This window comes from Phycomyces blakesleeanus (genome assembly GCF_001638985.1).
Source record: "Phycomyces blakesleeanus NRRL 1555(-) unplaced genomic scaffold PHYBLscaffold_14, whole genome shotgun sequence".
In the NCBI taxonomy this organism is placed as follows: Eukaryota; Fungi; Mucoromycota; class Mucoromycetes; order Mucorales; family Phycomycetaceae; genus Phycomyces; species Phycomyces blakesleeanus.
In genome coordinates, this window is record NW_017265147.1 from 625,609 (window position 1) to 652,846 (window position 27,238).

General features: G+C 34.3%; 8 protein-coding genes across 8 annotated transcripts; 5 read left to right on the top strand and 3 right to left on the bottom strand.

The window, feature by feature from the left end:
* Positions 1-622: 622 nt before the first annotated feature.
* Positions 623-2,518, bottom strand: PHYBLDRAFT_68687 (hypothetical protein; the record flags this gene model as incomplete). The annotated part of the gene is made up of 9 exons (XM_018441989.1): positions 623-793; positions 857-1,005; positions 1,175-1,308; positions 1,377-1,508; positions 1,682-1,773; positions 1,848-2,013; positions 2,081-2,226; positions 2,290-2,378; positions 2,401-2,518. The coding sequence occupies 9 exons, from the start codon at positions 2,516-2,518 to the stop codon at positions 623-625; spliced, it is 1,197 nt and encodes a 398-aa protein (XP_018290084.1).
* A 254-nt stretch (positions 2,519-2,772) lies between these two features.
* Positions 2,773-3,050, bottom strand: PHYBLDRAFT_147023 (hypothetical protein; the record flags this gene model as incomplete). The annotated part of the gene is made up of 2 exons (XM_018431783.1): positions 2,773-2,868; positions 2,997-3,050. 2 exons carry the CDS (start codon positions 3,048-3,050, stop codon positions 2,773-2,775), a joined length of 150 nt encoding a protein of 49 aa, XP_018290085.1.
* A 2,578-nt stretch (positions 3,051-5,628) lies between these two features.
* Positions 5,629-6,593, top strand: PHYBLDRAFT_68686 (hypothetical protein; the record flags this gene model as incomplete). The annotated part of the gene is made up of 4 exons (XM_018441988.1): positions 5,629-5,776; positions 5,912-6,060; positions 6,118-6,332; positions 6,386-6,593. 4 exons carry the CDS (start codon positions 5,629-5,631, stop codon positions 6,591-6,593), a joined length of 720 nt encoding a protein of 239 aa, XP_018290086.1.
* A 981-nt stretch (positions 6,594-7,574) lies between these two features.
* On the top strand, positions 7,575-9,906 carry PHYBLDRAFT_169949 (CCCH-type zinc finger transcription factor; the record flags this gene model as incomplete). Its single annotated transcript, XM_018436220.1, has 6 exons — positions 7,575-8,237; positions 8,343-8,750; positions 8,842-8,946; positions 9,004-9,339; positions 9,710-9,727; positions 9,862-9,906. The coding sequence occupies 6 exons, from the start codon at positions 7,575-7,577 to the stop codon at positions 9,904-9,906; spliced, it is 1,575 nt and encodes a 524-aa protein (XP_018290087.1).
* Positions 9,907-12,203: 2,297 nt separating this feature from the next.
* On the top strand, positions 12,204-15,530 carry PHYBLDRAFT_68684 (hypothetical protein; the record flags this gene model as incomplete). The annotated part of the gene is made up of 10 exons (XM_018441987.1): positions 12,204-12,245; positions 12,478-12,945; positions 13,063-13,182; positions 13,301-13,534; positions 13,768-13,858; positions 13,974-14,332; positions 14,390-14,443; positions 14,545-15,085; positions 15,170-15,189; positions 15,246-15,530. 10 exons carry the CDS (start codon positions 12,204-12,206, stop codon positions 15,528-15,530), a joined length of 2,214 nt encoding a protein of 737 aa, XP_018290088.1.
* Positions 15,531-16,591: 1,061 nt separating this feature from the next.
* On the top strand, positions 16,592-18,989 carry PHYBLDRAFT_23625 (hypothetical protein; the record flags this gene model as incomplete). Its single annotated transcript, XM_018439813.1, has 10 exons — positions 16,592-16,727; positions 16,895-16,990; positions 17,128-17,272; positions 17,421-17,513; positions 17,537-17,539; positions 17,673-17,775; positions 17,942-18,080; positions 18,245-18,358; positions 18,503-18,725; positions 18,869-18,989. The coding sequence occupies 10 exons, from the start codon at positions 16,592-16,594 to the stop codon at positions 18,987-18,989; spliced, it is 1,173 nt and encodes a 390-aa protein (XP_018290089.1).
* A 515-nt stretch (positions 18,990-19,504) lies between these two features.
* On the bottom strand, positions 19,505-20,812 carry PHYBLDRAFT_147028 (hypothetical protein; the record flags this gene model as incomplete). The annotated part of the gene is made up of 2 exons (XM_018431784.1): positions 19,505-19,627; positions 19,709-20,812. 2 exons carry the CDS (start codon positions 20,810-20,812, stop codon positions 19,505-19,507), a joined length of 1,227 nt encoding a protein of 408 aa, XP_018290090.1.
* A 5,348-nt stretch (positions 20,813-26,160) lies between these two features.
* PHYBLDRAFT_147030 (hypothetical protein) lies at positions 26,161-27,157 on the top strand (the record flags this gene model as incomplete). Its single annotated transcript, XM_018431785.1, has 3 exons — positions 26,161-26,190; positions 26,299-26,443; positions 26,574-27,157. 3 exons carry the CDS (start codon positions 26,161-26,163, stop codon positions 27,155-27,157), a joined length of 759 nt encoding a protein of 252 aa, XP_018290091.1.
* Positions 27,158-27,238: the final 81 nt, after the last annotated feature.

Below are 27,238 nucleotides of genomic sequence, written 5' to 3' on the forward strand. Positions count from 1 at the left end.
TCTTATCACTATCAATATATCGAGCTTTGACTGTAGGCCTTGAGTGTTTGGAAATACGCAAGTTGCTGAAGCAAAGGATGAAGATGTAGTACAAGCTCTCTGGGCCACGCTTTAATTTTCAGATAATATATATAAATATATTTATATATAGCATTTCTTTTTTTTTTCTTTACATCTTTACCCCTTTTCCCCTAGATCTTTCAAGTTAAACCACACTTGGTGTAGACAGACTAAAAGTTCAAAATTGGGCAAAAATGTAAGCTGTATTATTGGATGAGAGTTTTAAACCGTTTTACCTTTATTTTTTGAACTTTTAGTCTGTCCGCATCAAGCAAGCATTTTTATTGGTCCGAAAATGAGGACATTTTTTTTGAGCCTCCCTGCTTAAATGTCAAAACTTCATCTTGTTTAAAGTTTTTTTTTTTTTTTTGCAAAAAAAATAGAAGTCTCAACGCAGAGAGTTTCTAAATAGTAAAACAAATATGTCAGCAGTAGAAGAACTCGAAAAAAAATTAAGATTCCATAAAGCCTTGTAATTTTATAATTTTACATATACAAAATGTCTATTATCAAAAAGGTGCACCATATATAATTTATTGGCGTGGGAATCAAAGATTGTAAGCTAGGATTTATAAAAATCTTCGTGAAGCTTTGGAAAGATTTTGGATTTTGGTGATATAACATATGTTTCTTTTATGAAACCATGTTCTTCAATTGAGGACTGCGAGCCAAAGTTTGAAGTGTCTTGCAACAATATAGCCCTCATTTCTTCTGCTTCTTTGACAACAAGTTCCTATAAGAGTTATATTTAAGTAAGTAATATTTATAGGCGTAAGAAGAAGAAAGTTAGGCAAACCTTGTAGCAAAGAAGCTGCTCCAAATTATCTTCAGTGAATTTTATGGCTTTATCATCGGTTAGTGGAACTTTTATGGTTCTTCCAAAATGGCTTGTCACATAGCAACCTGGTGCTGCAAGTCTCAGTTCTGTGAATATAGCCTTCAAACCTAAAGATAAAGAATGAGATTATGGTGAAGCATTCAAAACATTTAACAACTTATATTACCACAAACTTGGCCATTGATTATTATTCTTTTTTTTTTGCAACCTTAAGGCTTAGGCTGCTACGTTTTATAATCGAATTGAGGATTGACTTTGCCTCAAGAAGGACTTTACAAGCGTCTGTCTTTACAAGGCGTTGTTCCTTGCCTTGTTTTTTGAACTCTATATTTGAAATATCGTAGTTTTTTCCTTCTACAGACAAGCAAAGTCGAAGATCGACCTTGAACGAGTTGTTCAACGTATCCCCCCTATCCCAATTGAGAGAGAGAGGTATATTAAAATTTTGAATGATATTATATATTATTAACATATTTACCAAATGAGGTTTACAATTGAGCCTTCGAAAAGTGTCTCAAAGATGTTTGACCATATTTTAATTATAAGCGAACATTCAGACATAGTCTTCCATCTCTGAATATCGTCCTTTTTGTGACTTAACAAATTGTATCTATAATGTACCATAATTAATGAGACGCCATATAAAATCTGTATCGATATGGGAAACCAGTAGTGATTGCAATCGAGATTTTGTAAAATGTTTATGGTACTTTCCAAAATCATCATCGGAATTATCACTTTTTTTTGCATAGAGCATGTTTTCATATATATATATATACTTACATATGGGCTATTATAATTAGTCTCTTTCTATCATCACCATCAAGGTCAAATGATTGGGTGATATAAAATTTATATTTCTGTTGGGGTGTCAGCTAAATATTTGCATTGTGCAAGTGTCAATGGTTAGGTATACTTGAAAATATATATCGGTGTATATATGTAGTACCTTTTCAGCAGATTTGTATAAATTCTTGAGATCTTTGCCAGGCTGCGGGATGATTACTTTACGTAAATTGAAACGAGTTATCAGTGCTTGATGAGCTTGACTGTCAAGTTTCAAAAACTTTATAAATGTATCATCATTGATATCAATGATTGAATTTAAACAAAGCCTTGGAAAGTAACAAACTGTGTTAAGAAAAAAGAAACAAGCGTAGAAACACTTATACTTGTACTCACATTGCATAATACTTTTCGATTGCATTCAAAGTGTTATAGGGCTTTCTGTGATAGTTTAAGCCCAAAGTTCTTACTAAGAGCATAAGCGATTCTTTATGGCCAATAACATGAATGTAATCGCTGTCATCAACTTCTTTATCTTGTTCCTGATTATTCAATATAAGTTACTTTTGTTGCTAGCATATAAAATCAGGAGCATATATCCTTACCTGAACTTTGTTAGGGCATAATTCTTCTGACTCTTCTTCTAATACATCAAAGCTGTACTTTAGAGATATGATTGAAATGCCACATAATACTAATTTGTATAAAAAGTTTACCTATATTTAATCTTTTTCTTTTTCTTGCCTCATTAAATAATCGAACTTGTGTCTCTGCTTGATAAATAATAGCTTCTTCAGCAGCAGCATCAAGGGCTTCAATAGCTTTATCAGACATTTTATCTTAATGGTGTCAAATAAAAAGGAGATGAAATAAAAAATAAAATAAAATAATCAAATTTTGTGCTTAAAAACAACAAAGCGTTTACAAATTTTATGGCGTAAAACTATCTTTTATAATATTTGACTAATGTAGCACTATATCTATTATCAGGGAGGTTTGTGCAATTTTGTTTTATCAATCTCTTTTCCAATGTACTAATATGAACAGAAATGTCCTACCAATTTTTTGAAGTTTCATTTTGGGGAACCTTACGGACAGCCTGGCAGGACAGCCTGAACAGCCTGGACAGCGTGTACCCTAAGTTTAGGGGACGGAAATTCTTGGTGAGGGGTGACATTTTTATTCTACCGGACCACAAATCGTGGCCTTTTTGCCGGCACGGAATGTCTATCTGGTTCCTAAGGATACAGAATATTTGAATAAAGACATTCTTCTGTACTTTTCAGAAAAAGAGCGGATGGGGATTACTTACCGGCTGGTACTGTCTGACTCTGAGAATATGTAGGTGAAAGAAAGGCAAAGACATGATACGCGTAGGCAGGTCAATAAATAGTAAGATATCAAACAAGATTGCGTCACAATCTAATGAAAACAGCTCTTTATGATCTTCTGCATAACTGGCTACCGATATAGTGTATTTGCGATTAATTATTATTTCTTTGTTGTCACGTCTATATTTAAGACTGCTAATTGAATATACAGAATTTGTTTTTCGTATGAAACAGCATCTTATTATTAAGTTGCTCAAATACAGGCTGTGGCTCTTAAAATAATGAAAGTTAAGTGCCTGGCGAGAGATGAATGAACACGAAGTGTAGGTACAAAGTAGTAAAGCTAATGCGTACAATGAATATATTGTATTTCTTTGAGGGCACACCATTTTGCCCTGAAGGATTAGAGAAAGACGCCGGTCTCCGGACATGTAGTCAGAATTGATTAGTCCGGTTAGATAGAAATATCGTACCCCACCAGGAAACGTGGTTACCGTAAGATTGCACCAAATTTTATCTTTATTTTCACACAAAATAATTTTTTATTTTTGCACCAATAATTTCCGGAAAGAGTGTATATATAATTCAAATAATTAAATTTTAAAGAATGTCATAGAAGAAGTCATGTTAATATAATATTTACATCTTTAAAAGTATATTTTTAACATATTTTATTTCTGCATCTTCCTTTGAATATATCGTTAGCTTAGAGCATCTCCAGCAGTATCTAAACCCAAATACTAAATATCCAAATTAGGATTTACCGCGCTAGTACAAATAAAGCAATTTAGTATGAAAAATATCAAGGTCACTCCAGCAGTTTCTTAACACAGATTCTAAAGAGCTGATGATTTTGGTGAGGTTTTTCCTAAAGTCTGAGATTTAAAATTGAAAATTCAAAGTCACAATATAAAAAATGGAAATTTAGTAAATGATAGAATCTAAACAAATTCTGAGAAAACCTACAGAAGTTTAGATTTTGATTCAAAAAGTTTAGATCTAAATTCCGGATTTGGGTATTTAGATTTTTGTTTAGAAACTGCTGGAGACGTTTTTTTGGAAAATCTAAACACTAGTTTCCTAATTTGGATATTTAGTATTTGGGTTTAGATACTGCTGGAGATGCTCTTAGCAGTTTAAAATAATGAAATATTATTGGCTAAAAGTGCTTTGGAAAAGGTGCCCTTTTTACAAAATCTTTTTTGGAAGTATGAAACAGAATATTCCTTTTTAGGCAGGTAATTTCCTTTCTAATTTTGTTACAAAATTTGCACAAACCTCCCTTTTATTTCTATAAAATCAAGACCGTTTAAATCATAACCATAAAGCACCTCAGCTCTATGTGGTAGCAATTATAGATAATGTCTTGAGCTACTGCATAGTTAAGATTGCAGAATCTGGAGCATACGGATGAATTAGCAATTATAGATAATGTCTTGAGCCTCATCTGTGCCAGAGAAAAAGCATTCTTATTTGGCTAATTACGCGTATAACAGTGCCATTGCTTGCAGATAAGTATTTATTCATTATCACTATATAAAAATGGTACTAACTATTGATAACATCCTCTTTTTTTATAGCATCTTCACTCTACTAATAGGCCCTATGTGGTAGCAATTATAGATAATGTCTTGAGCCTCATCTGTGCCAGAGAAAAAGCATTCTTATTTGGCTAATTACGGGTATAGCAACACATGAGCTACAGGTAAGCTTTATTTCTTTGATAAATATACAAAAACGGAACTAACTATTAAAAATATCTTCTTTTTTATAGCATCCTCACTCTATTAATAAGCCCTATGTGGTAGCAATTATAGATACTGTCTTGAGCTACTGTATAGGTAGAGATGCAAAATCTGGGTATATAGATAAATGGGCAATTATAGATAATGTCTTGAGCCTCATCTCTACCAGAGAAAAAGCGATCTTATTTGGCTTATTACACGTATAGCAACATATGAGCTACAGGTAAGCTTTATTTCTTTGACAAATATACAAAAACGGAACTAACTATTAAAAATATCTTCTTTTTTATAGCATCTTCACTCTATTAATAAGCCCTATGTGGTAGCAATTATAGATACTGTCTTGAGCTACTGTATAAGTAGAGTTGCAAAATCTGGGTATATAGATAAATTAGCAATTATAGATAAGGTCTTGAGCCTCATCTGTACCAGAGAAAAAGCAATCTTATTTGGCTTATTACACGTATAGCAACATATAAGCTACAGGTAAGCTTTATTTCTTTGATAAATATACAAAGGTGACTGATAGATACAGACTGAAATTAAAATTTTCTGAATATGACAAAGTTCGTGAATGCTTTTTGTAATACACACACTCCGATTGAATGAAGTACAAACTACAAAAGCCTTAATAGGTACTATAATTATTAGTGAACCTGGTAGAGTCATATTCGGGGAATGTAATATATAGGCCCATATCGTTACTAAACACAATATTCATGATTACACAAAATCAATAAATCTAAACTACACTTCTTTTTATTTATTTTTTTAATGCTTTTCTTATTCAAATCACACCATGTCTCACCAAAACAATAAAATAACTCTTCCCAAGTGAAAGCAGCTCTCAGATTATCAAAGTGGACTGATGATCGGTGGTGCTATAACAAATGGCGCAGCTGCTGAAATTGCTGAAAAGAATGGTATACCTCTAATTATGTATTCCACAATCTATAGACGGAAAGATACTGGAATCGCATTTCCTGATATGCGAAAAGGAACTTCGAATGTAATGGGTGAGTGAGATGAAGACGAATCGGGAGACAATACTTGGGGTCTTACTACCTTCATATCTGACATCTTAAGGCATTCCATCTCAAAGTCTACCATTCGCCGAACTGTTTGTAGACCTGTATTATCTTCTTGTAAAGTTGTATACAAGTCACTGCTATCAAAAGCACACAAGAAGGAACGATTGATATTTTCTAATCATACCAGAGAGACCGATCAGAGATGGGATCGCGTCATCTCTAGTGTTGAGTCAAGGTTTATGCTTTTAAGCAAAGATGGCAATACTAGAGTATGGCGGTATCCTCAAGAAAATTACAGAGAAGAGTTCACTAGACCAATATTGTAGTGTGATAGAGGCTCCATTATGGTTTGGGGCTATGTATGGGCAGGAAGAGTTGGCCCATTGATAACCATAAAAAACAAGCTTGACAAGTATGCATATATGGACTTGATAAAAAGGAAGGTTCTTCCATTTATGGAGTATCTCAGTGAGAACAATGATGAGGAGTTTATCTACCAAGAATATAATGCCCCTTGTCATAAGTCTAAGCTTGCAGAAGAGTAGAAGAAGCGCCAGAATTTGCCAGTAATGATATGACCGCCTGACAATCCAGATCTCAGCCCCATAGAGAACTTATGGGCATATCTTACCAGGAAAGTGAAGGCCAGAACCCCCTCTCCAAAAATCTTAATGGATTGGAGAGGTCTATTAATATAGTATGGAAGGATATTCCGGTTGAAGTTTGCGAGACACATTGCATGACAATACCCAATCGCATACATGAGATGAATAAGGCTCACGGAGGGTCAACACATTATTAATTTTTTTTAATAAAGTTACTTTTTGTTTTTTTTAAGAGCTATATCTTAGTATATGTTTTCAAACATGGGTTTTAAGTGAAAGTAGATGAACTAGCGTAAGAATGTTAAAGAGTTTGATGTCTTGATTTGGTGGAATATTAAATACTGCATTCAGTATTGATATGGGCCTGTATTGTTAAATGTTTTAGAGAAATAAAGAGGAGAGAGGGAAAGTGATCTGAGGTTGGCTATTTAAACATAAGGGAGTGATAAAAGTCTAGTCACGGCTGATCCTCATGATAGTAGTCTTACAACCACTATTCACACCAATATCCATATTTACGCTTTAAAATGGTGTCTTTATCATAGGTGTTCATAAGAATGAATTGTTTTCAATATATATATACAAATCAAAAATGGCCAAATAATGACATATTCAAGGTTGTTCGAAGATTTTCTTTTTAATGTACGGATATACTTTCAATGGTTGACCACATCAGATGCAACAAGAGTCAAATGCCATGTCTGGACATCACAAATATCTTAGCCCTACAAATTTGTATTTAAAAGGGTTGACGTTATTTTCACACATTTGTTTCTCTTTTGTCCGCGCCAAAATGTATAAATATGTGTATATCAATGCATGATAGGGTGACTGCTTCTACGAGAAATTTGACGACAGAAAAAATATATAGTAGTAATAGAAGAAGTAGAGTAAGAAGAGGACTATGAGATGAGAACAGCTGTTCTATATAATATATGTATATTTTACTAATATTGTTCTACGGTCTATCTTATTGTGTTTTACATTAATTTATCTTAGTTTAGAATCATTAATTAGAGAAACACTAAAAAAATAATACAAAAAAAATTAAGAAATAAAAATAAAAATAAAAATAAAATAAAATTATATTTATATTTATATATAAAATGAAAATACAAAGCACTTAATTTTATTTATTTTTTATTTTTATTATCTGTATCTATATCTTCTTCTTTTAAATGACAAGCAATATAACGAGCCACTCGAATAATAATGCCTTTACTGAAAAGCAATCTAATTCAGAGCACTTTAACTTTTTTGGATCAACCTTAAATCATAAACCTTCATCAGATCAAAAACACCACCACTACCACCACCACCATCAACAACAACAACAACAACAACAACAACAACAACAAAATGAACAACCGTCATTACTTAGAGAATCCAACAAGGACGATGGATTAGGATTCCTAAGAAGTTTGCTGAGACCAAAGCCAAGTCAAGACATCAACAAAGAATCACACCAAACCCATGCAGACTACACAAAATCATTAAATCACATAAAACCAAGTGCAGTTGCACCACCGCTACAGATCACTCCTATCAATAAACTACACCAGACAACTGTACCTCAGCCTATGGTTCATTCGACCAACCAACACATGCCTGGTCATGGTACAACTTTGGAGACTAGACAGACATTGAATGCCTTCCATACACAATCGCAACAACAATCGCAACTTTTAAAAGCATCGCTTACTGATCGTACGGGCGACCTATCTTTACCTCAAGAATCACCAAATAAGAAACGTAAAAAAGAAACCGCAAAAAACTATTTTAAGAACAAGAAGAATAATAATGATAAAAAGAAAGCTTTGCAGAATGTTAATCAACAAAAGGTAATATATATATATATATATATACTTTTAAAAGAAAGAAAAAGAGATAGGGAAGAATAAAGGTAGTGCGTGTTTGTAATGACTTAGTATATGTTTGTTTCTTAGACACATCGGATCAATAGACACAACGACGACTGTAAAGAGAAAGAGACAAAGATTAGAGGTGCTGGCGCTGGCGCTGGTGCTGGTGATGATGATGGCTGTGAAAATGATGAATGTGACTTTGATGAGCTCATGGCTCTATACGAATCAGCAGGATCAAGAACCAACAAAGCTATAAAGCTTCCTGGATCAAAACCTAAAAAAAAGCAGAAAGCGAAAGCATTACCGCTACCTGTTGAAACTACCGCAGCTATTGCACATATCTCAGCTAGCACAGTCGGTGCAACAACTACTGTAAAGTCTGGTGGAGCTGATGCAATCAATAGTAATAATAATAAATCAATTGAAAGTACATCCAACAAGAAAACCCAATTGCCATGTCGATACTGGATTCATGGGCGATGCCAACAAGTAAGGTTTCTAAAGAAGTAAAATAAAGAAAAGGCCAACTTGGAATATAACTATTGTCAGTTTATTTAATTGGTTTTGTTTCAATTCTTAGGGTGATACTTGTCCATTCTTGCACGAGGGTGAACCGCTGGTAACTGTGTGCCGATTCTTCAAGACGAATTCATGTTATAATGGGGAGAGTTGTCCATTTTCTCATGTAAGTTGGACTAATGTTTTGATAAGACCTTAATAACATTATTACTATCATTATTAGGATTTAAAATTAGAGCCCTGTCGTTTCTTCCATCTAAAGGGTGTATGTGAAAACGGAATCGGATGCCCATTCTCACACGAACCTTTGACAAGAGACTTTCGGAGGAGACTTCACTTGTCAACCGGACCATGCCGGTTCTTTCATTTCAAGGGATTCTGTAATGATGGAGAAGAGTGCCTGTTTTCTCATGAGCCTATCAAGGAAGCTCAACTGGCCGAATTGGAAAGTACATTAGAGTTATGCAAGCATTATCATCTATCTGGCACCTGTAAACAAGGAGACAATTGCTTCTTTTTGCATGATGAAGCGTCAGAGAGTGCAGTACAAAAGTTTTTGGTAAGAGAGTGAAAGATATGTAATGTAGATACAAAATAGTAACATTTCTATATTTTATATCAATATCGATTAGGAAAAAAACAAGGCCAATAAGAATATCAACGTTAATGAAAATTAAGCTAACAACAATGAGAACTCATGGAAATATTTTTGATCAGTTTGTTCATCGCACACAAGATAATCTTTATATATATATGTTTCAATATGTTTCAATTTATGACTATAAACTTCTATTTGTTTTTGTATTAATATTTTTGTATGTGGATGATTTGACATTTGATCTTAATTTAGACAACCGGCTGTTTGATGAAAATAGAAGCACCTTATTACTAATATTAATATTAAAATTAGTATTTATATTTATATAAAGAATTTAAAGAGTAAAATGGTTAGATCTACTGCTGACATGTACATATGCATATGTGTATATAGGATGATTATATATGTAGATATTTATAGGAGACTGCAGATTTGTAGAAAAAGGGCTTGTTACACTAAATAATATAATGATAATGATAATAGTGGTGCTTCTGTATTAAAGCAGAATATAAAGAAATTAAAAAGTAAACAAAAAAGTACACTGAAAAAACCTGTATCTATGTTTAATGAAAATGAATATAGAAGGTGTTTAGATATATGCACATAAATATGCTTGTTTGATATTTTACAAGTATTATTGTTAAAGAAGAGGAGGACAATTATGGCATTTGTAGATACTAATAAATAAAGAGTATCACCTATCATACATCTCATATTTCACATCCCACATCATAGCAACAACAAAATGTGCATATGGCTTGGCAGTTGATTATTATTTGTTATTATTATTATTTGGGGGGGGAATGAAGAGGGGGTGATTTTTATTCCATCTCCCTTCATCTTTCTTTATATATATCTCGGAATGCACCATTTTCACAGGCTTGGTCCGGCCAGAATTTGTATTGGATTGGATCCGTAACACCAAAAAATAAAAATAAAAATAAAATGGCTGGGTACAAGATGTACAAGATGTACAAGATGTACAGAAAGTACACAGGGACAAAAGTGTACACAGATTCATAGCCAAATATAATACACTACAGACACTACAGCTACAACTACAGCTACCTACACCCATACGAACGTAGTATGGTTATGATTATTGGTATCTGTAGCTTTTGTTCAAATAGTCTGTAGATAATCTTTCTTTATCTACGGACATGAGGTTTTCTAGACTGCTCTCTCCTAAACAGAATAAAATAAAATAGTCTTTCAATGACATTTCCCTTTAATAATTACAAGAAAGGCAAATAGCCAGACAACAGAAGGGAAGAAAGGAGGTTGGAAAGGTGAACAATTGTATTTCTCTTTCTCTCTTTCCTCCTTTCTTCTGTCTGACTACAACAACAACTTCTTCTTCTTATTTGCCTTTTGATAATCCGCATATCACAACTAAATACAGTACAATACTCAGAGTCCTTTGTGTGAATTACACAATGATAAAAAAAAGAAAATTTCAAAAGAAAAAGCTTATATATATTTGTTAACCACATAACCGGATTAATATATTTGTTTAAAAATTCAAAAAAAAATCTTTGAAATGGCAGCAACAAATCAAGTTTCAGGCCTGTTAAACTTTCATTTTTGATTTTATTTCCTTTTGAATTTTATGTACCACTTTTTAATATTTTTATTTTTTATTTCTTAAAGTATAGCCACATCAGATCTTCTTCCCTTTTTTTTTGAACAATGTATGTATGTAAGTATCTTATTAACTAAGAACCACTTAATGATCAATACTAACAAAGTAACTCTTACTATTGTTAGTACAAACAGCAGCAGTCAACAATCAATGGTTGGTGTTCCAATAGTCACTAGTTACTAGGTAGTTTTCAGCTTTCGGGTTTCAATTTTTTTCAGTCTTCAGTGGACATTGCATCCTTGTTTGTGTCTATTAAATAAAGAAAAGTGTGACTATAGATTGTTGCTATGCACAATGGTTGCTTTGTAACAACTGATGTCATTATCTCAGCAACAGCGAAATAGTTGAACAGTTATACAACAATTTGTATCTAGGCATATTAATATAAAGATAGCAACAGTAAACAATTATTCAACTCTACCAATAAGACACCATGTGAATTTCTGTATTATATATATATATGTTTGGTTGCCATGGTTCTGTAGATAAAATGTAGATATGTATACCTATGTATATATATGTGTGTGTGTATAGATACATACATACAAAAACTACAATACGATATTATATAATATAAAATGTGTATATATGTATATATAATAAAATATAATTGAATTGAATTGAATATTGTATGTTGCTTTTGGAAATCATGAATTTAAACATCCGTCTTTAATGGTCTCTTATACCTCAAAAGGCAAGAGGCCTTTCCTCCCTAAGAAATAAAGAGACATTCTCTGTATGTTGTGTTGCGTGGGTTAACCAAAGCAAACAAGCACGTTTGATTTTTACGCCCTAATTATATATATATATATATATTATTTTATTTTATTTTATTTTTATATATACATATATTTCTTCTTCTTCTGCTTCTTCTTCTGCTTCTTCTTCTTCTTCTTTTGTATATCCATATATACGCCCTAGTTACTCACTTTGGTTTTGTAGAGAAATATACATATATATACATTATATATATAAATATATATTTTTGTATATATATATATTATATACATACGTACATATATACATACATACACAACACAACACAACACAACACACGCACACCGCACTACACTACACTACACTACACAAAAGACTTGGTTCTTTTTTTCTTTATCTTTGACTCTATAATACACTGTACTACATCCTACGTCTTGTCTTGTCTTATCTCTTGTCGAATCACACAATGCAAGACACTAATGACTGTGTCCCGGAAATGATGACCGAGGTAAAAAAAAAACCCCCAAAACCCAAAAACCCAAAAACCAAAAACCAAAAACCAAAAACCAAAAACCAAAAACTAAAGAAGACTTTGCATAATATTCAACAAACCTTTGTGTATATAAATAACAATACATATTCTTACATATATATATATATAATTTTCTCATAATTTTAATTTTATTTTACATTTTATATTTTTACTTTATTGATATCGATTTATTTGTGTGTTATTGTAGTTAAAGCCTCATCGACCTATTCCCTATGCAGTTCTCAAAGTGCAGTTTCGCCGACTGGTGTCTCAACACGACACTAACCACCAGGGCGCAATATTGACCAAGAATCTTCTTGTTCTGATCGACGACTACGAACTCGAGAACGACGTCATGCTGCTAACAGACGAACAAAAGAGAGCAATTGAACCTTACTGTCTCAATAACCCCGACCTGGAGATGAATCCAGACGATATCCTCAACCTGATCAAACTCATCTTCCCACCCTCGCCTGTCGCGTCCATTTCTGCTCCTACTCGAAAGAGCTCCTATCCCAGACTCTTGCCCCGTAAGAGCCAAGAGGCACTCTCTTCTCGACCCAGAACCTCTCCACCCCTAAAACATCCCATAATAAATCCCTGGAAGCGTAGAGCTTCTGTGGGTCTAACTATTGCTGTTCATCAAGAAGTGCCTGAACCAGAAATGGAAATAGAGGTAAGCAACATCTGTACATATTTATCTGTACCTAATTATCACACAAGAATCTCACATTCACATTCACACATTTATATAAATATATATATATATAATTATTTATTTATTCATTTATAGGGCCCAAAAGAGCAAAATAGCCTCGTGCCAGTCCAAGAATCAGAGGATCAATCAATTGAAGTAGTCCATGATACAGACAAAATTCAAGAAGAGGAAGAGGAAGAGGAAGAGGAAGAAGAGGTTTGTCTGTTTGTCTGTTTGTCTGTTTGCCTTAATCTCTCTATAGATATATTATATTATATATATATATATATATATAAAACGCCCATCTTTACACATTTAATCCTTATTCTATTAGACTATTGTTACCCCTCAGAAATCTTTTGCAGGCTATTACCGTAGATCGATAGAACTCACTCGCCGACTAAAGTCATCCGAGAGAAGCTTGGCTTCGATGACACGTGACAATGAAGATCGTATCGTGCTATTACAGAACAGAGTTGATGACATGAATCAAGAGGTGATAAAACAAAAACGGGAAATTCTTGAGTACAAAGGAAAAGAAAAGAACAGCCTCGAGCAGATTTGCACGGTATGTAGAACCAAATCCTTTTACTTTTATTTTTACTTTATATACTTCTTTAAAAAGAAAGAAAAAATAATTATACATATACACAAGTATACACATGTATATTGCATATATATTGCATGTATATTGCATGTATATTACATGTATATAAAGTAAAAAAAAAAGCATATATATAAAGTAAAGGGGAGAGATAGTAAGAGAGAGAGAGAGAGAAAAAAAAGACTGACGAGTCTTAGCTGGAGTCTCACATTGCCAATATCCAACGCTCAGAAACAGACCAAAAGCAAGTTCATTTGTCAATCAAGCGGCTCTTTGATGAGAAATGCCGTAAGTAGTCTTGGAAGAGTTTGTCTGATTACCTAAATTGGATAAAGAGAGAGAGAAGGAAGAAGAGGAAATGTTTTTTTTATTAATTAATTCATTTAAACATAAATGTCTTTAGAGGAAACACATAAGCTTCAAGAGATGCTTCGACAAAAGGAACTTGATCTTGAAAAGACTGAACAATTTCTCAGTAATTTCCAGCATGAATTTGATCAACTGAACAAAGAGCGCAATCGATTGATGGGTCTTCAGAACAACCTCGAACAGGAGCTGTCAACATCCCATCAGACGCACATGCAGCTAGCCGAACAGCGGTCGGAAAACGAGCGGCTAAAAGAGATCATCGACAGTCTAAAGGACGATCTTGATGAAGCCAGGAACAACAGACAAGGAGATTCAAGTAACAGCAATAGTACAATTGGCAGTCACAGTCCCCACATGTCTGATAGTGAAACCACATCTCTATTAAAAGTAATAGTAAAAAAAAGTTTGTTGATTGTATTGATATTAAATGCGTTGCTATCGTTTTTTTAGACATTGGAAGCAGAATTAGAAGGACGTCTGCACATGAATGAAAATGTTGAACAGGTAAATATATGATTTTGTAATTCTAATTATAATTCTAACATAACATAACATAACATAATATATATAATTTGTATATATATATGTGTGTGTGTGTGGTTTAGGTAACATTTACAGAAGAACGCTTGAGATCAATAGAAGGCGAAAAAGACTATTATAAAACTCGGGCCAACGAAGCAGTGGTTGATCTCGAAAAGGCCAAAGAGGAGCTGAGTCAACTCAAAAAGGCTCTTGACTATGAGAGTCAAAGTTTGGTGAGCGAATTGGCTGATCTGCGGATGAAATTACCCGACCGTCGAAACACAACAGACGGTAGCCATGCCCATAGCATAAATTATGATAGTAGCCCTATCAGTTCAGATACACAGCAAACTGGATTAAACCAAGAAGCAATAGCAGCAGCAGCAGCAGCAGTTGAAACACAAGGAGTGGAAATAGAAGTAGAGGGAGGAGAGAGTTCAATGGAAGCTGTCATTGATCTTAGTCAAGTGATGGATCCCATACCATCAGTATCACACTCGGCAGTAGTCAGCATACGATCAGTAGATGAGACTGCGATTGAGATGAATATCCCACTACCGACCGATGTCTGGGCACAATCAAGGGTGCGGCAACGAAAGCTGGAAAAGGGAAAAAAGACCAGAGGTAATGTATTGATTGTCTAGATAATATATTTATTTATTTTGCTTCAATGATAATAATGATTTGCTTTTTGTGTTCTTATTAAAGGTGTTCAAGACTTGAATGAGGTAAGCTTCAGTGTTTGTTTGTCTATTTTTTTTTAATATTAATTTTTTTATCTTAGTCTACTGCCTATCCAGTCAAGACATTGCCACGCATGGACTCTAGGGCAATTCGACAGGCCAATGACAAGATTGTCACAAATACGGTGACCTTTGCGCTCTATACCCTTTTGGTCTATATCTTTGGGATCGTAACCTCGACATTCCTCATCGAGAATGGGCCACCCGGTACCTGGGAACATGCACTAGCTGCAGCCAGCACACAACCAAAAAGCAAGATTCTCGAGATCCTTATCTACTGGATCGAAAAGCTCTTGTTTGAAGGTGAAGGCATCGGAATCCCCTAGTGGAAAGAAAGAAAGGAAGAAAGAAAAATAAGAAGCAAATAATTCAAACCAGAAAAAAACATTCTACCCTTATCTTTATCTTTACCTTCACTCTATTCTACTCCACTATATACATATATATATCTATTTACCTTATCTTATTTTTGAATCACACTTCCCCTACACACTCCCTCCACTCACACAATTCGCTTTCTTACATATCACAAAAAACAAACAGCAACAGCAACAGCAACAGCAACAACAACTCAACTACAGCCTAATTGGCAAATCACTATTCCTACCACCGCAAATGTCTTTATTCTTTTCTTCCCTTTATGTTTATCTTTCTTTTCTTTCGTTGTTTTCTAGCCCTTTCTATTATATATTTATATTTATATTTATATTTATAAACCAATCAAACAAACAAACACATTACTATTATAATAATAATAATAATAATAATAATAATAATTTATTTATTTATTTTTTTCAAATGGCTTAAGCTTTGAGTTTAATTACTAATTTTATATAACATAATAATATGGGATTCATAATACACTATAGTATATACTACAACAAAGCATAAGTTTCAAAAAAAATCAATTCTCTCTCTCTCATTTTTGTATAATACAAAGTCCGCAAGTCACGGGAAGGTGAGAAAATTATTGATCCCAAAATTTTGGGTTAAATTATTTATTTATTTATTAGATATATATATAATTTTATATAAATCCATACTTTTTATTTTTGATCTTTCACGCCTTTCTTTTTTCTTTTTCTTTTTTTTTAAAAAAAAAAGTATGTTCGCCTTTACTCGTCAGACCATTCAGCCCACACGCGCTGTAAGTCTCCCAAGAACAACAACAACAACGATAGCTACAAGAGAACCAATGGAATTAGCTTTAATTTGATTTTGGTTTGGTTTGGTTTGACCGTGCCCTTTTTTTTGTATTTTATATACATAACTTATAGTTCTTTGCCCGTGGTTATGCTTCTATCCCCAAGAAGGCCAACGTAAGAAATGATACCTAAAAGATGAGATTAAGAGTATAATTGAACAAAAAAAAAGTCAAACCAATAATATGTATGTATATATAAAGGACGTTGTGGTTGTGAGTGCTGTCAGAACCCCTGTTGGTTGCTTTGGTGGATCTCTCAAGTCTCTTCCTGCCACTCGTCTTGGATCCATTGCTGCAAAGGCTGCTATTGAGAAGGCTGGTAAGTAAACAAGCAGAATGGATAAATATATTACTATTTATCAGGGGTAAGAGCAAGCGAGCGGGGAATATAGGGGATTGAGTTAAAGAATATGTATGTATAGTGTATGAATAATAAAGTTGAACTAATGAAAAAAAAAACCCTTTTTATTCTTGTGATTTGTTCAGGTATCAAACCCGAGCAGGTTGAGGAGGCTTACTTTGGTAATGTCATCCAGGCAAACCTCGGTCAATCTCCCGCTCGCCAGGCAATTCTTGGTGCCGGTAAAGCTATTTCCCTTTCTTTTCTTTTTCATCTTTTTATATTATACATAATTTGTGTGGGGTAAAAAAAATAAAATAAAACAGAGAGAAGTACAAGAGGTTTGATGATGACAGAGAGAATCTAATTTCCATTTTAGGATGCCCTGACACTACTGAGGCCACTACTATTAACAAGGTGTGCGCTTCTGGTATGAAGGCCATTATGCTGGCCACTCAGTCATTGAAGGCTGGTGATCGCCAGGTTATGTTGGCTGGTGGTATGGAGAGCATGTCCAATGCACCGTAAGTACAATATACACTAATTAATAAATACCATTCTTCCCCGAAACAAATTTTAGACTTGAATGATCTTCCGTCCAGACCCATTTGAAGATGACTGATCAAACTTGACTTTCTTTTTTTTTTTATCTATTTAATTCAAACCCCGTAGATTCTACACACAGCGCAACATTGCCTATGGACACCAGCAGCTCACAGATTCTATTGTCAAGGATGGTCTCTGGGATGCCTATAACCAGATCCAGTAAGTAAAAAGAGCTAAAAGAAGATGACTGTGTTTATTAATAATCTTCTTTAATTTTTATTTAAATGTAACAAAAAAAAGCATGGTAAGATTCTGAGTACATTAGATTTATATACATTTAATTAACAGATATCTTGAAAATTATTATTAAAATAAATAGGGTTCTTGCGCAGAGAACACTGCTACCAACTACAACATCACCAGAGAAGATCAGGACGAACATGCTATTGAGTCATATAAGCGTTCAGCAAAGGCCTGGGAGGTATGACAACCATATATATAAATATATATATTAAAAAAAATAGAGCGAGAGAGAGAGAGATCTTGGGCGTGGGAAGAAGAAGAAATAAATATTGACCCGTAAAACATCTTTAATTCTTTAAACACAAAAACATATATATATATATATATATATATAATTTATATAGAACGGTGTGTTTGACAATGAAATTGCCGAGGTTGTCATCAAGGGAAAGAAGGGAGACAAGATTGTCAAGGTTGATGAAGAGTTCACCAATGTCAAGTTTGACAAGGTTCCTAGTCTCAGACCTGTATTCAAGAAGGATGGTAAATATTATATCTTTAATTCATGTGCAAGGATAAAGTAGAATAGATAGATAATACACAAAATCTTATTGGGATACTTTCTGTAAAATTTCATGAACAACTTTTATATCCTTAACACTAAAATTCTAAAAAAAAATATTATTATTATTATTATTATATTCAAGGTACCGTAACTGCTGCAAATGCAAGCACCTTGAACGATGGTGCTTCTGCCCTTGTTCTTATGACTCGTGAGAAGGCTGAAGAATTGGGTGTCAAGCCAATTGCCCGCATTATCTGTAAGTTGGTTTTACATTTTGGCTTTTAATATATATATGTATATGTACAAGAAAGAAAAGACCCCAAGAACAGAAAAGAACAAGTTGGATTGTGTTTATTAAGAATAATATAATAACCATCTGCTTTGCTTTATATTATATTAGCGTACGCTGATGCTGCCTGTGCTCCGATCGATTTCACCATTGCTCCCAGCAAGGCTCTCCCCATTGCTTTGAAGAAGGCTGGTTTGAACATCGAGGACATTAGCCTGTTCGAACTCAACGAGGCTTTCAGTGTGGTTGCAAAGGTTAATGTACAGATCATGGGTCTTGACCCTGCAAAGGTCAATGTGGCTGGTGGTGCTGTTTCCTTGGGTCATCCCATCGGGTAAGAGACAATTCTATTTTATTTTATTTTATTTTATTCATTTTTTAACATTGATTTTCTAACTTGCTCTATCTACCTATGTATTTATGTACATACATACACATACACATACACATACAAAAATTGCAATCATTCTTTTGTAGTTCTTCTGGATCTCGTATTGTAGTCACTCTTATTCACTTGTTGAAGTCTGGTGAATTTGGTGCTGCTGCTGTCTGCAACGGTGGTGGAGCTGCCAGCTCTATCATTGTCCAGAAGGAATAAAGAGCAAGAAAGAAAGAAATCTATATATATATATATATATATTACCTAAAAGAAAAGAAGAAAGAAGGGGGGGTAAAAAGGAGATTTATAAAGAAGTTTCTCTAATAAAATATAAACAAATACATATATACATACATATATATATCTATATATACAAGCACAAGTACAAGCACAAGTACAGGCACAGGCACAGGCACAGGCACAGGCACCTTCTCACTTTTACTCACTCATTTACATACATACCCTATTTCTCTCTATTCAATACAGATAGATAGATAAATAAATAACTGCATGTACATGTATACCTTTGTGTGGTGTGTATGTATAAATGATATTGAAATTATTACAAGAAAAGAAGGACGAAGAAGAATTGAATTGAAATGAAATGAAATAGAAAAAGGACCAGCGATTTAATACAAGGTCAAGACCTTACAAGAATTAAATAAAGTATTAAAGTAAAAGAATAAATAAATAAATATAAATTAGAATTAAAATAAAAATAAAATAAAGCTAGATTATTGAATACAACAAGTAGCCCTTGGTCCACGCGATTGTCGATGGTTGTTCTGGCTTTCTTCTTCACTAGCCTTTTGAGCTTCCAAGCCAATCTTCATGTGATGTGCTGCAAACGCATGAGTCTACAAAAATTATATATTATATAAGCTTTTTTTTATTTTATTTTTATTTATCTTATCCATCTAACAAATCAATTATCTTACAGTCTGCCAGGCATCTTCTACTTCTGGTAAAAACTCGTCTCTCAGTCTTTCTTTTAACACTCGAATAACGGCTGGTCCCATGTATGCTATGTGGTGTGGCTCAACATTGTATCCATAATGTCTTGCTCCTAGTCGCCTCAATCTCTGGCCAAGCCATTCTGGATCCAGCCCCTCGTCGTCAATTCCCCCTCCACGTGCCTCTACCGAACCAGAACATTTATTTGCCTGAGTTGCAGAAAATGAAGCAGAGGCAGAGGCGGAAGCAGAGGCAGAGGCGGAAGCAGAGGCAGGACAAGCATTTGCTGCCGCTGCTTGGGTCACAACATCTGAAAATGAAGGGGAGTCAGTTGTTGCTGTCATTTGATTGGCACGTTTTCGAGCATTGATGGCCTGTATGGTTGGAGTCGGCTGCTGCCGTCTATTGCCATGTATACACACCAACGGCAACCCTCTACTTCCTCCTACTCCTGGCTTGTTTTCTTCGGAAGCATTCGCACAGCATTGCAATGGATTCCTTTCTGCAAATGTCACAGCTGGTGCACGGACAATATACGCAATCATACCAGCAAGTGCTCTGGCCTGCTGAAGCACATTTGGAAAGACTAACCGAAGATCATTGTCAAGATCAAACAATGCTTTGTAGAGTGCGAATCCAAAAGCATGCGGTGGTGAGATCAAGGGATCATCAGTGGAATGTCGAATTTCTGTTACACGCTCCCAGGTATAGCGTACGATATCTATCTGAGTTTGGGTTGGAGGAACCGGATTTGATGTTCCTGCTCCTGCTGCTATCGTTGTTGTTGCTGATGATGAAGTTAAAGTTGAGGTTGAGGTTGACGTTGAGGTTGACGTTGAATTTGAAGCTATTGCCGCTGCTGCAGAGATATTGTTGTTACTATTGCTACTAATAGTATTTGTGTATTGGGTTGTGGATTTGGGTAAGAGGGTTGATAATGGACGTTCTCGTGCTTGCTTTTCATTTGGCTGAGATTGTCGCTGAGGGATATTGAGATCCTTGGAAAAAGGATAGCTATCTTTGGTGGAGTGTGCGGAGTTTGATTGGTCAGAATTCTTTTCTTTTGGCACCTCGCGTCTCATAGGCATAATAACGATAACAACAATTGTAATAATTATGATTTATAGTTATAGCTATAGATAGACAGTTATATAAAAGGAAAGTTAAAGAAACAAGTTAAAGAAAGAGAGGGAAAGAAGAAGAAGAACAAAAAAAGGATAACATATCTTACTTTTATTTAGTTTTCTTTTATGTATGCACATCCATGTATGCAGATATGCAGACATGTATGTGTATATTGGTGTGCATTCTATTTATTTGTTATTAAAAAATAGTCTATATAGGACTCACAAAGTTAAGGGGCAGATCAAGACATACATACATACATACACACACGCACACGCACACACATTACACGCGCCTATTTCTTTTTTTTAAAATTTTTTTTTTCAATTTAAACAAAGACCAATACAATAGCGTTGTGTGAGTGTGTGTGCATGAAATTGACAACCAGAAAAGTAAAGCTTAATATATATATATATATATTGAGTAAAACTGCAATAGTGAATGAGTGCATAATCAAGTGTGTACATTTCTAAAGAGTGATTGTAAAAAGGTAAGGTAAGGGAAGGGAAGGGAAGGGAGGAGAGGGGAAGGAAAGAAAGAAAGAAACAAGCGTATTAAATAAATAGAGTGTGTGTACGTAAATATATATAATTAGCGTATGGAAGTTGCAGAAAGCATATACATATACATATATATATATATAATTATGTGCTTGCATTGGTGTCAGTAGAAGTAGCAGTGTCAGTAGAAGCAGTAATATCCGTAGCAGCAATAGTGGCGGTAGTGGTAGTATCAGTAGTTGTGGTATCAGTAATGTTAGTATCAGTTGAAGTATCAGCACTGGTAGAACTAGCTGCAGTGGCAGAAGCAACACCAGCAGCAGCAGCAGACGCAGTAGCAGTGTCACTAGTAGAAGGATCAGCTGTAGACGTAGTGGTAGTAGAAGATGTATCAGACTTATTATCGAATGGCTTGCGTCCCCAGCAGCAGTATGCGTTGTTAAATGCTTTTAGATTGAGACGTTCATCGGCCGGAAGATTCTGTAGTTCCTCCAAATCTTCCCAGGTAGTATTGGTAACTTCGAGCAAGTAAGGGGCAACCGAGCAAGTGAATGCGAGCCAGTTTTCTTCCCAGAGTAGTCCGATATCAAGTCCCCAAGAGCCATTTGGAATCGAAACAAATTTGGTTTCTACTTCAGAAAGTCCTGCTTCCGTGAGCATTTCTGAGAGCAACATGGCTGCTCTAGTATTAACACTTAGAGTGTCCAATACAATATCAATTGCTATATTTTTTTTTAAAAAAAAAAGAAAAGATGTAAGGGTAATAGATATATATATATATTAGTACAATACAATATGTATATATATAATTATTATTACAGTTTAGTTGCCAAATGTCGTGTTTTTGTGCTGCGCCTTGAGTATAATAATCAACTTCAGTCAACTGAATATATCCACCTGGCTTTGTGACCCTCACAAGCTCCTTGAGGATCCTGTCCCAATCCTCTTCGGTGTATACAAGTGTTACGAGACTTTGTTGGACATAATCAAATGTATTGTCCTCGAATGGCAGGGTTTGTGCAAGCACATCGATCGGGCAGAACTCCAGGTTGTCAAAGATACGTTTTGATTTTAGACTGCTATTTAAAGCCGATACTCGGGCCTTTCTGTGGGTAAATGATGAGGTTTGGGGGCTAATGTCCGACATCAGACCAGATTTTGTGTCCAAAGTGGAGCCGTTGGTGAGCATAGAGGGGCATGATTGGGCTTGTCGTTTGTAGTAGTGGTCTTGCTGTTGTGTATCATCTTGTTTGTGTACACGGTCGGAATTAAAGCCACTGTTATCATTATCACTATCGTTATCGTTGTCATTATCATTGACACTGTCCCTATTATTATGCGTATGCGTATGCGTGTGCTTATTCTTATTCTTATTTTTCTTATCATTATTATTATTAGCATCTTTTTCTTCTTCTTTCTCATTATTGCTATCGTTATCGTCGTCGTTAGGAAGCTCGATGATAGGTGGGATAGACAAAATGTGCTGAGGGGTAGTCATCGGTATCACTACAGGAGTATTCATAGGTCCAAATGAGGAGGGAGTGAAGGAGGAGGCGGAGACGGAGGAGGCTGGTTCATTAGTGGTCAAGGGGGATATTCTAGGGTCCACGAGGGATGTGGGACGGTTCGAAAGAATTGAATGTTTAGGTAGGGTCTGAGGTTGTGTTTCGATGCTAACAGCCGTAGTGGCTGCAGTATTTACTGTATTGTTGGTTGCCATGGTAGCTGTGGTTGCCACGGTGTCTGTGGTTTCTGTGGTGATATTTGCGGTGGTGATTGGGGGTTGAGGTCTAGACGTGATTTGTGATTCTCTGGTTTCGGTTAAGTCATCGGGGTGTGGTTCGAATACAAATGAACTTAGTGGAGAGCAATCTTCATCCCCATTGTAGGAGTCCGGTGACATGAGATTACATATATCGATCGTCGTGAAATCTGATTGCTTATAATCCATTGCCATATCAATAATAGGATGTCCCATCTATAATAATTATATATAAAAACATTATTAATATTATTATTATTTTTTGAAACAAATATTAGTAGGTTAGAAATTTCAACTTTGATATTTAATTTTATATATCTAATATCTAATTTTTTTATGGTAATTATTAATTGTAATCGTTACTTGTATGATAGCTACTATTATTTATATTGTTATTTACCCATAATCCAGGACCACAACTGTGGAATGAAATACATATATATATATAAGATTTATTTATTTGATTGACATAATTATTTTAATGTTTAAATTAGTCACAGAAATTCACAGTATTACAGGGTTTTACAGAATTACAGAATCGTATAATTTATTTATATATATTTAGATATATATGTATATGTATATGTATATGTATGTAGGTATTTCTTTATATAGGTAAAGATATAGAGATATAGAGATCTTGTCTTTACTTACTTTACGTTTAGCACCTTGCAGCCTTGTCGTAATTGGTCTTTGACAGGTGCAAGAACAAGCCTATTTTAACAAAATAGACAAAACAGCTGAATATTAAACTCGATCAAAATCTCAATTAGGTAACAGTGTCTCGACCACGTTTTCCAAAAAGAACTATAAATATATATGTATAGAGAGAGAGAAAAAAAGAGAAAAAAAAAAGATTTTTTGTCCTACCCTTCAAATACCCATCGAAAGATATAGTATTGTACTCTCAGCCTATCCAATTCGTACTGATCGATTGGTAGTGGATACGCGAATCCCTACCAGACAAGAATGGCAGTACGAAAAAAAAAGAAATATAGAATATAGATATATATATATATATATATATATATATTTATATACAAAAAAATAAATAAGCATATGCACTTAATAATAATAATAATAATAATAATAATAATAGTTTTTTAAAAGTACTCAATTAAACTCACCTTATCGCCATGGAATCGCCTGCCTCCAAGCCATCGGAATTTTGAGGATTGAAATCCATCAGTACCAGTGAGACAATTTTCATAGCTGTTGTTGTTATTGTTGTTACTGTTACTGTTACTATCGTTATTAGGCCGTTCCCAATCGATTTTCTTGTCAAACAGTGCACTCAATCGAACAGCTTCCTGATTTGGCTCAATTGGGTTCGTTGTTGTTGTGGGTGGTGGTGAAGAGTTGTTTGATTTCTTTTGCTTTCGTGGACGTCGAAGCGGTTTGAGATGCTTTGGAACATGTTTTGAATTTAGATTGAGAGGGAATCCTGATCTCTCTGAGGGTTGGCCATTTCTTGAACTGAAAGTATTGCCCATATGTATTGATATATGTATATATAATTATATAATTATATATATAAAGATAAATATATTTATATATATATATTTGTAATTAAATTTGTATAGGTATATGTATAGTGTATGTATAAGGTATATATATATATATATTTATATTTATATATATATAACTATAACTATAACTATATAGATTTGTCTAAGGGGCTTTATTATTCAAGTGTGTAATTAAAATTATTTGAAGGCGAAAAGAAGAAGAAAAGAAGAAATTGAAAAGGAAGAAGAAGAAAAAGGAAGGAAAGAAAATTTTGGCAGTAATAATCGAATAAAGTATTGCTACACAATAGTCTAAAACGACTATTACAATTACAATACACTTCTTTTATTTATATAGATATATAATTATATAATATTATTAATAATTATAGCAATAGTGGTAGTGGCGGTGGTGGTGATAGTGGTGGTGATAGTGATGGTGATGGTAGTGGTAGTAATAATGATAGTGATAGTGATAGTATAATAAAGACATACAAAATCTCGTGAATTTTATTCGAATGATTTTTTTTTCGTTATCTCTCTTTTTTCTCTCTCTCTCTATATATTCCTTTACTGCTTTACTGCCTTACTCCTTTACCGCCTTACTTTTCTACTTATTCACTTCTTTATGTGCGTGGGTGTATATATTGATTTATCAGCCAACAATGAATGAGATCATTATTATCATATTTTCACTTAACTTTTTTTTTAAAAAAATATTTACAAATCTTGATTTTTGATTTATAAATACGAAAAAGATGAGGGTATTATATATCTGTATATATTGTACGTTGACCCTTTTTTTGCTGTGAAGTATATATATATAAAGAAATATTAATACAATACAATACAATACAATACAATAGAACACAATAAAAAGTACGATACAAACCTAACCAAAGGATTCTGGTGTAACTAGAAGGTGTGGACTTGGGGAATTTTCCCATCAAATTGCTTCAACGCCCAAATAAGGCAGTGCGGACTTTTACGACTGCTCAAGGCATTGTAAAGGTCCGACAAACCTAAAAAGAGATCGTTTCAACTTATATTGCTAGATCCTAAAAAAGAAATGTTATACTTGTTATAATATAAATTATACTAAAATAGAAATCCGAATATACAGTATCCAGGCAACCAAAAAAAAAAAAAACAAAAAAAAAACAAAGTCGACATAGCAACATTGTAATATATATAAAAAAGAATCACGAAAGCATAATTTATATCTTATATCTTCTTACTTCTTTCTATATACTAAAATCCCAGGAAGTTACGAATTAAAACTCAATATACGTCATGTGATCTTATACAAAAGTGCTGGAAGTTATGATTTCAAAACTAAACCCAAGTTATTATATGCATATTTTTTTTGATGGTATCTTTATATATGTATCTCTTAAATTACAGCAGCAATTCGTTATTATGGTTTAGTAAGAGACGAGCTTGATCTATGGGGATGTTGTCGGACAACATGGCATATTCATTCAAACGCCTTTGGCCCTGTTGATACGTTTGTTTGACGTGCTCAAGCGAAGCATTATCAGATGAGTCGCACCCAAGTAACTCGTCTTCAGGTACAGTTTTTTTTATTTTGACTGTTTTCAAATGGTGGAGTTTAGTGCTCATTTTGACTGTTTAAATGGCTTCTGATATCTGTGAACTCTTTGGTGTGTATGGTACAGCACTGGCAGCCGGTGTTAATCCACATCCTCGCTATTATCAGAGTTATGTTTCAAGAGCTAGTATTCATTGTTGCTGTAACGTCGAATCACCATAATAGGATATTGAAAAAACTTAACCATAGAAATCCTAAGGGTGTCGCCGAAGGTTGAATGGTGATGACGAGTATTCTGTATCCTGGCTTTGTATTAACTATTTTTTAATAAAAATGGCTCTTTAGGGACCAGATAAAGTTATCCCATGCTGAAAAAAAAGGCTATATTTTGTGGTCCGGTAGAATCAAAATGTCGTCTCCCATCAGGAAATGACATCTCCCTAAAATTAGCGTTCATCGATCCTTTCCTCTCGGGTTTGTTAGATGGTCCTAATAAAGGTGTATACTTGTGCTGGACGAACGAGCCAAATTTGAAGGCAAAGAGATCATATAGCAACATGCGCCCTGACCTTTTCATTACCAAAAATGCTAGCATTAGGTGGGCAAGAAGTTTAGGATATGGAGAAGCCAGCCCTACTACCCGCAAAAGTAACCAGTACCTAGTATACCAAGATCTCATCAAGATAGTACTTTTTTGCAAGGAATCGTTAGACGAGCACTTGATGGAGGAAGTTCTAAGGATTCACATAGTTGGTCGAACAGTTGGTTTTTACATCCTTGTATTGTCTGCTGATGCCACATATGTGATGTACTTACTGGCAGGAATTAAGGTCCCGGATTCTATCCATGATTTACATCATTTCATTACCGAGCTTCCATTGATCTTCAAGATTCTGCATGTCTTTGACACAATGTGTGTATGTTCCGATGTTCCTGAAAACGTTGCAAGTCAACGCGCACCAACAATGTCATCAAGAATATTATAGCACATAATCTCCTAATCGAAGGCCCAAAAGCCAAAAGCGACCTTGCCATCTTCACCGTAGACATTATTAAATACTGGGTAT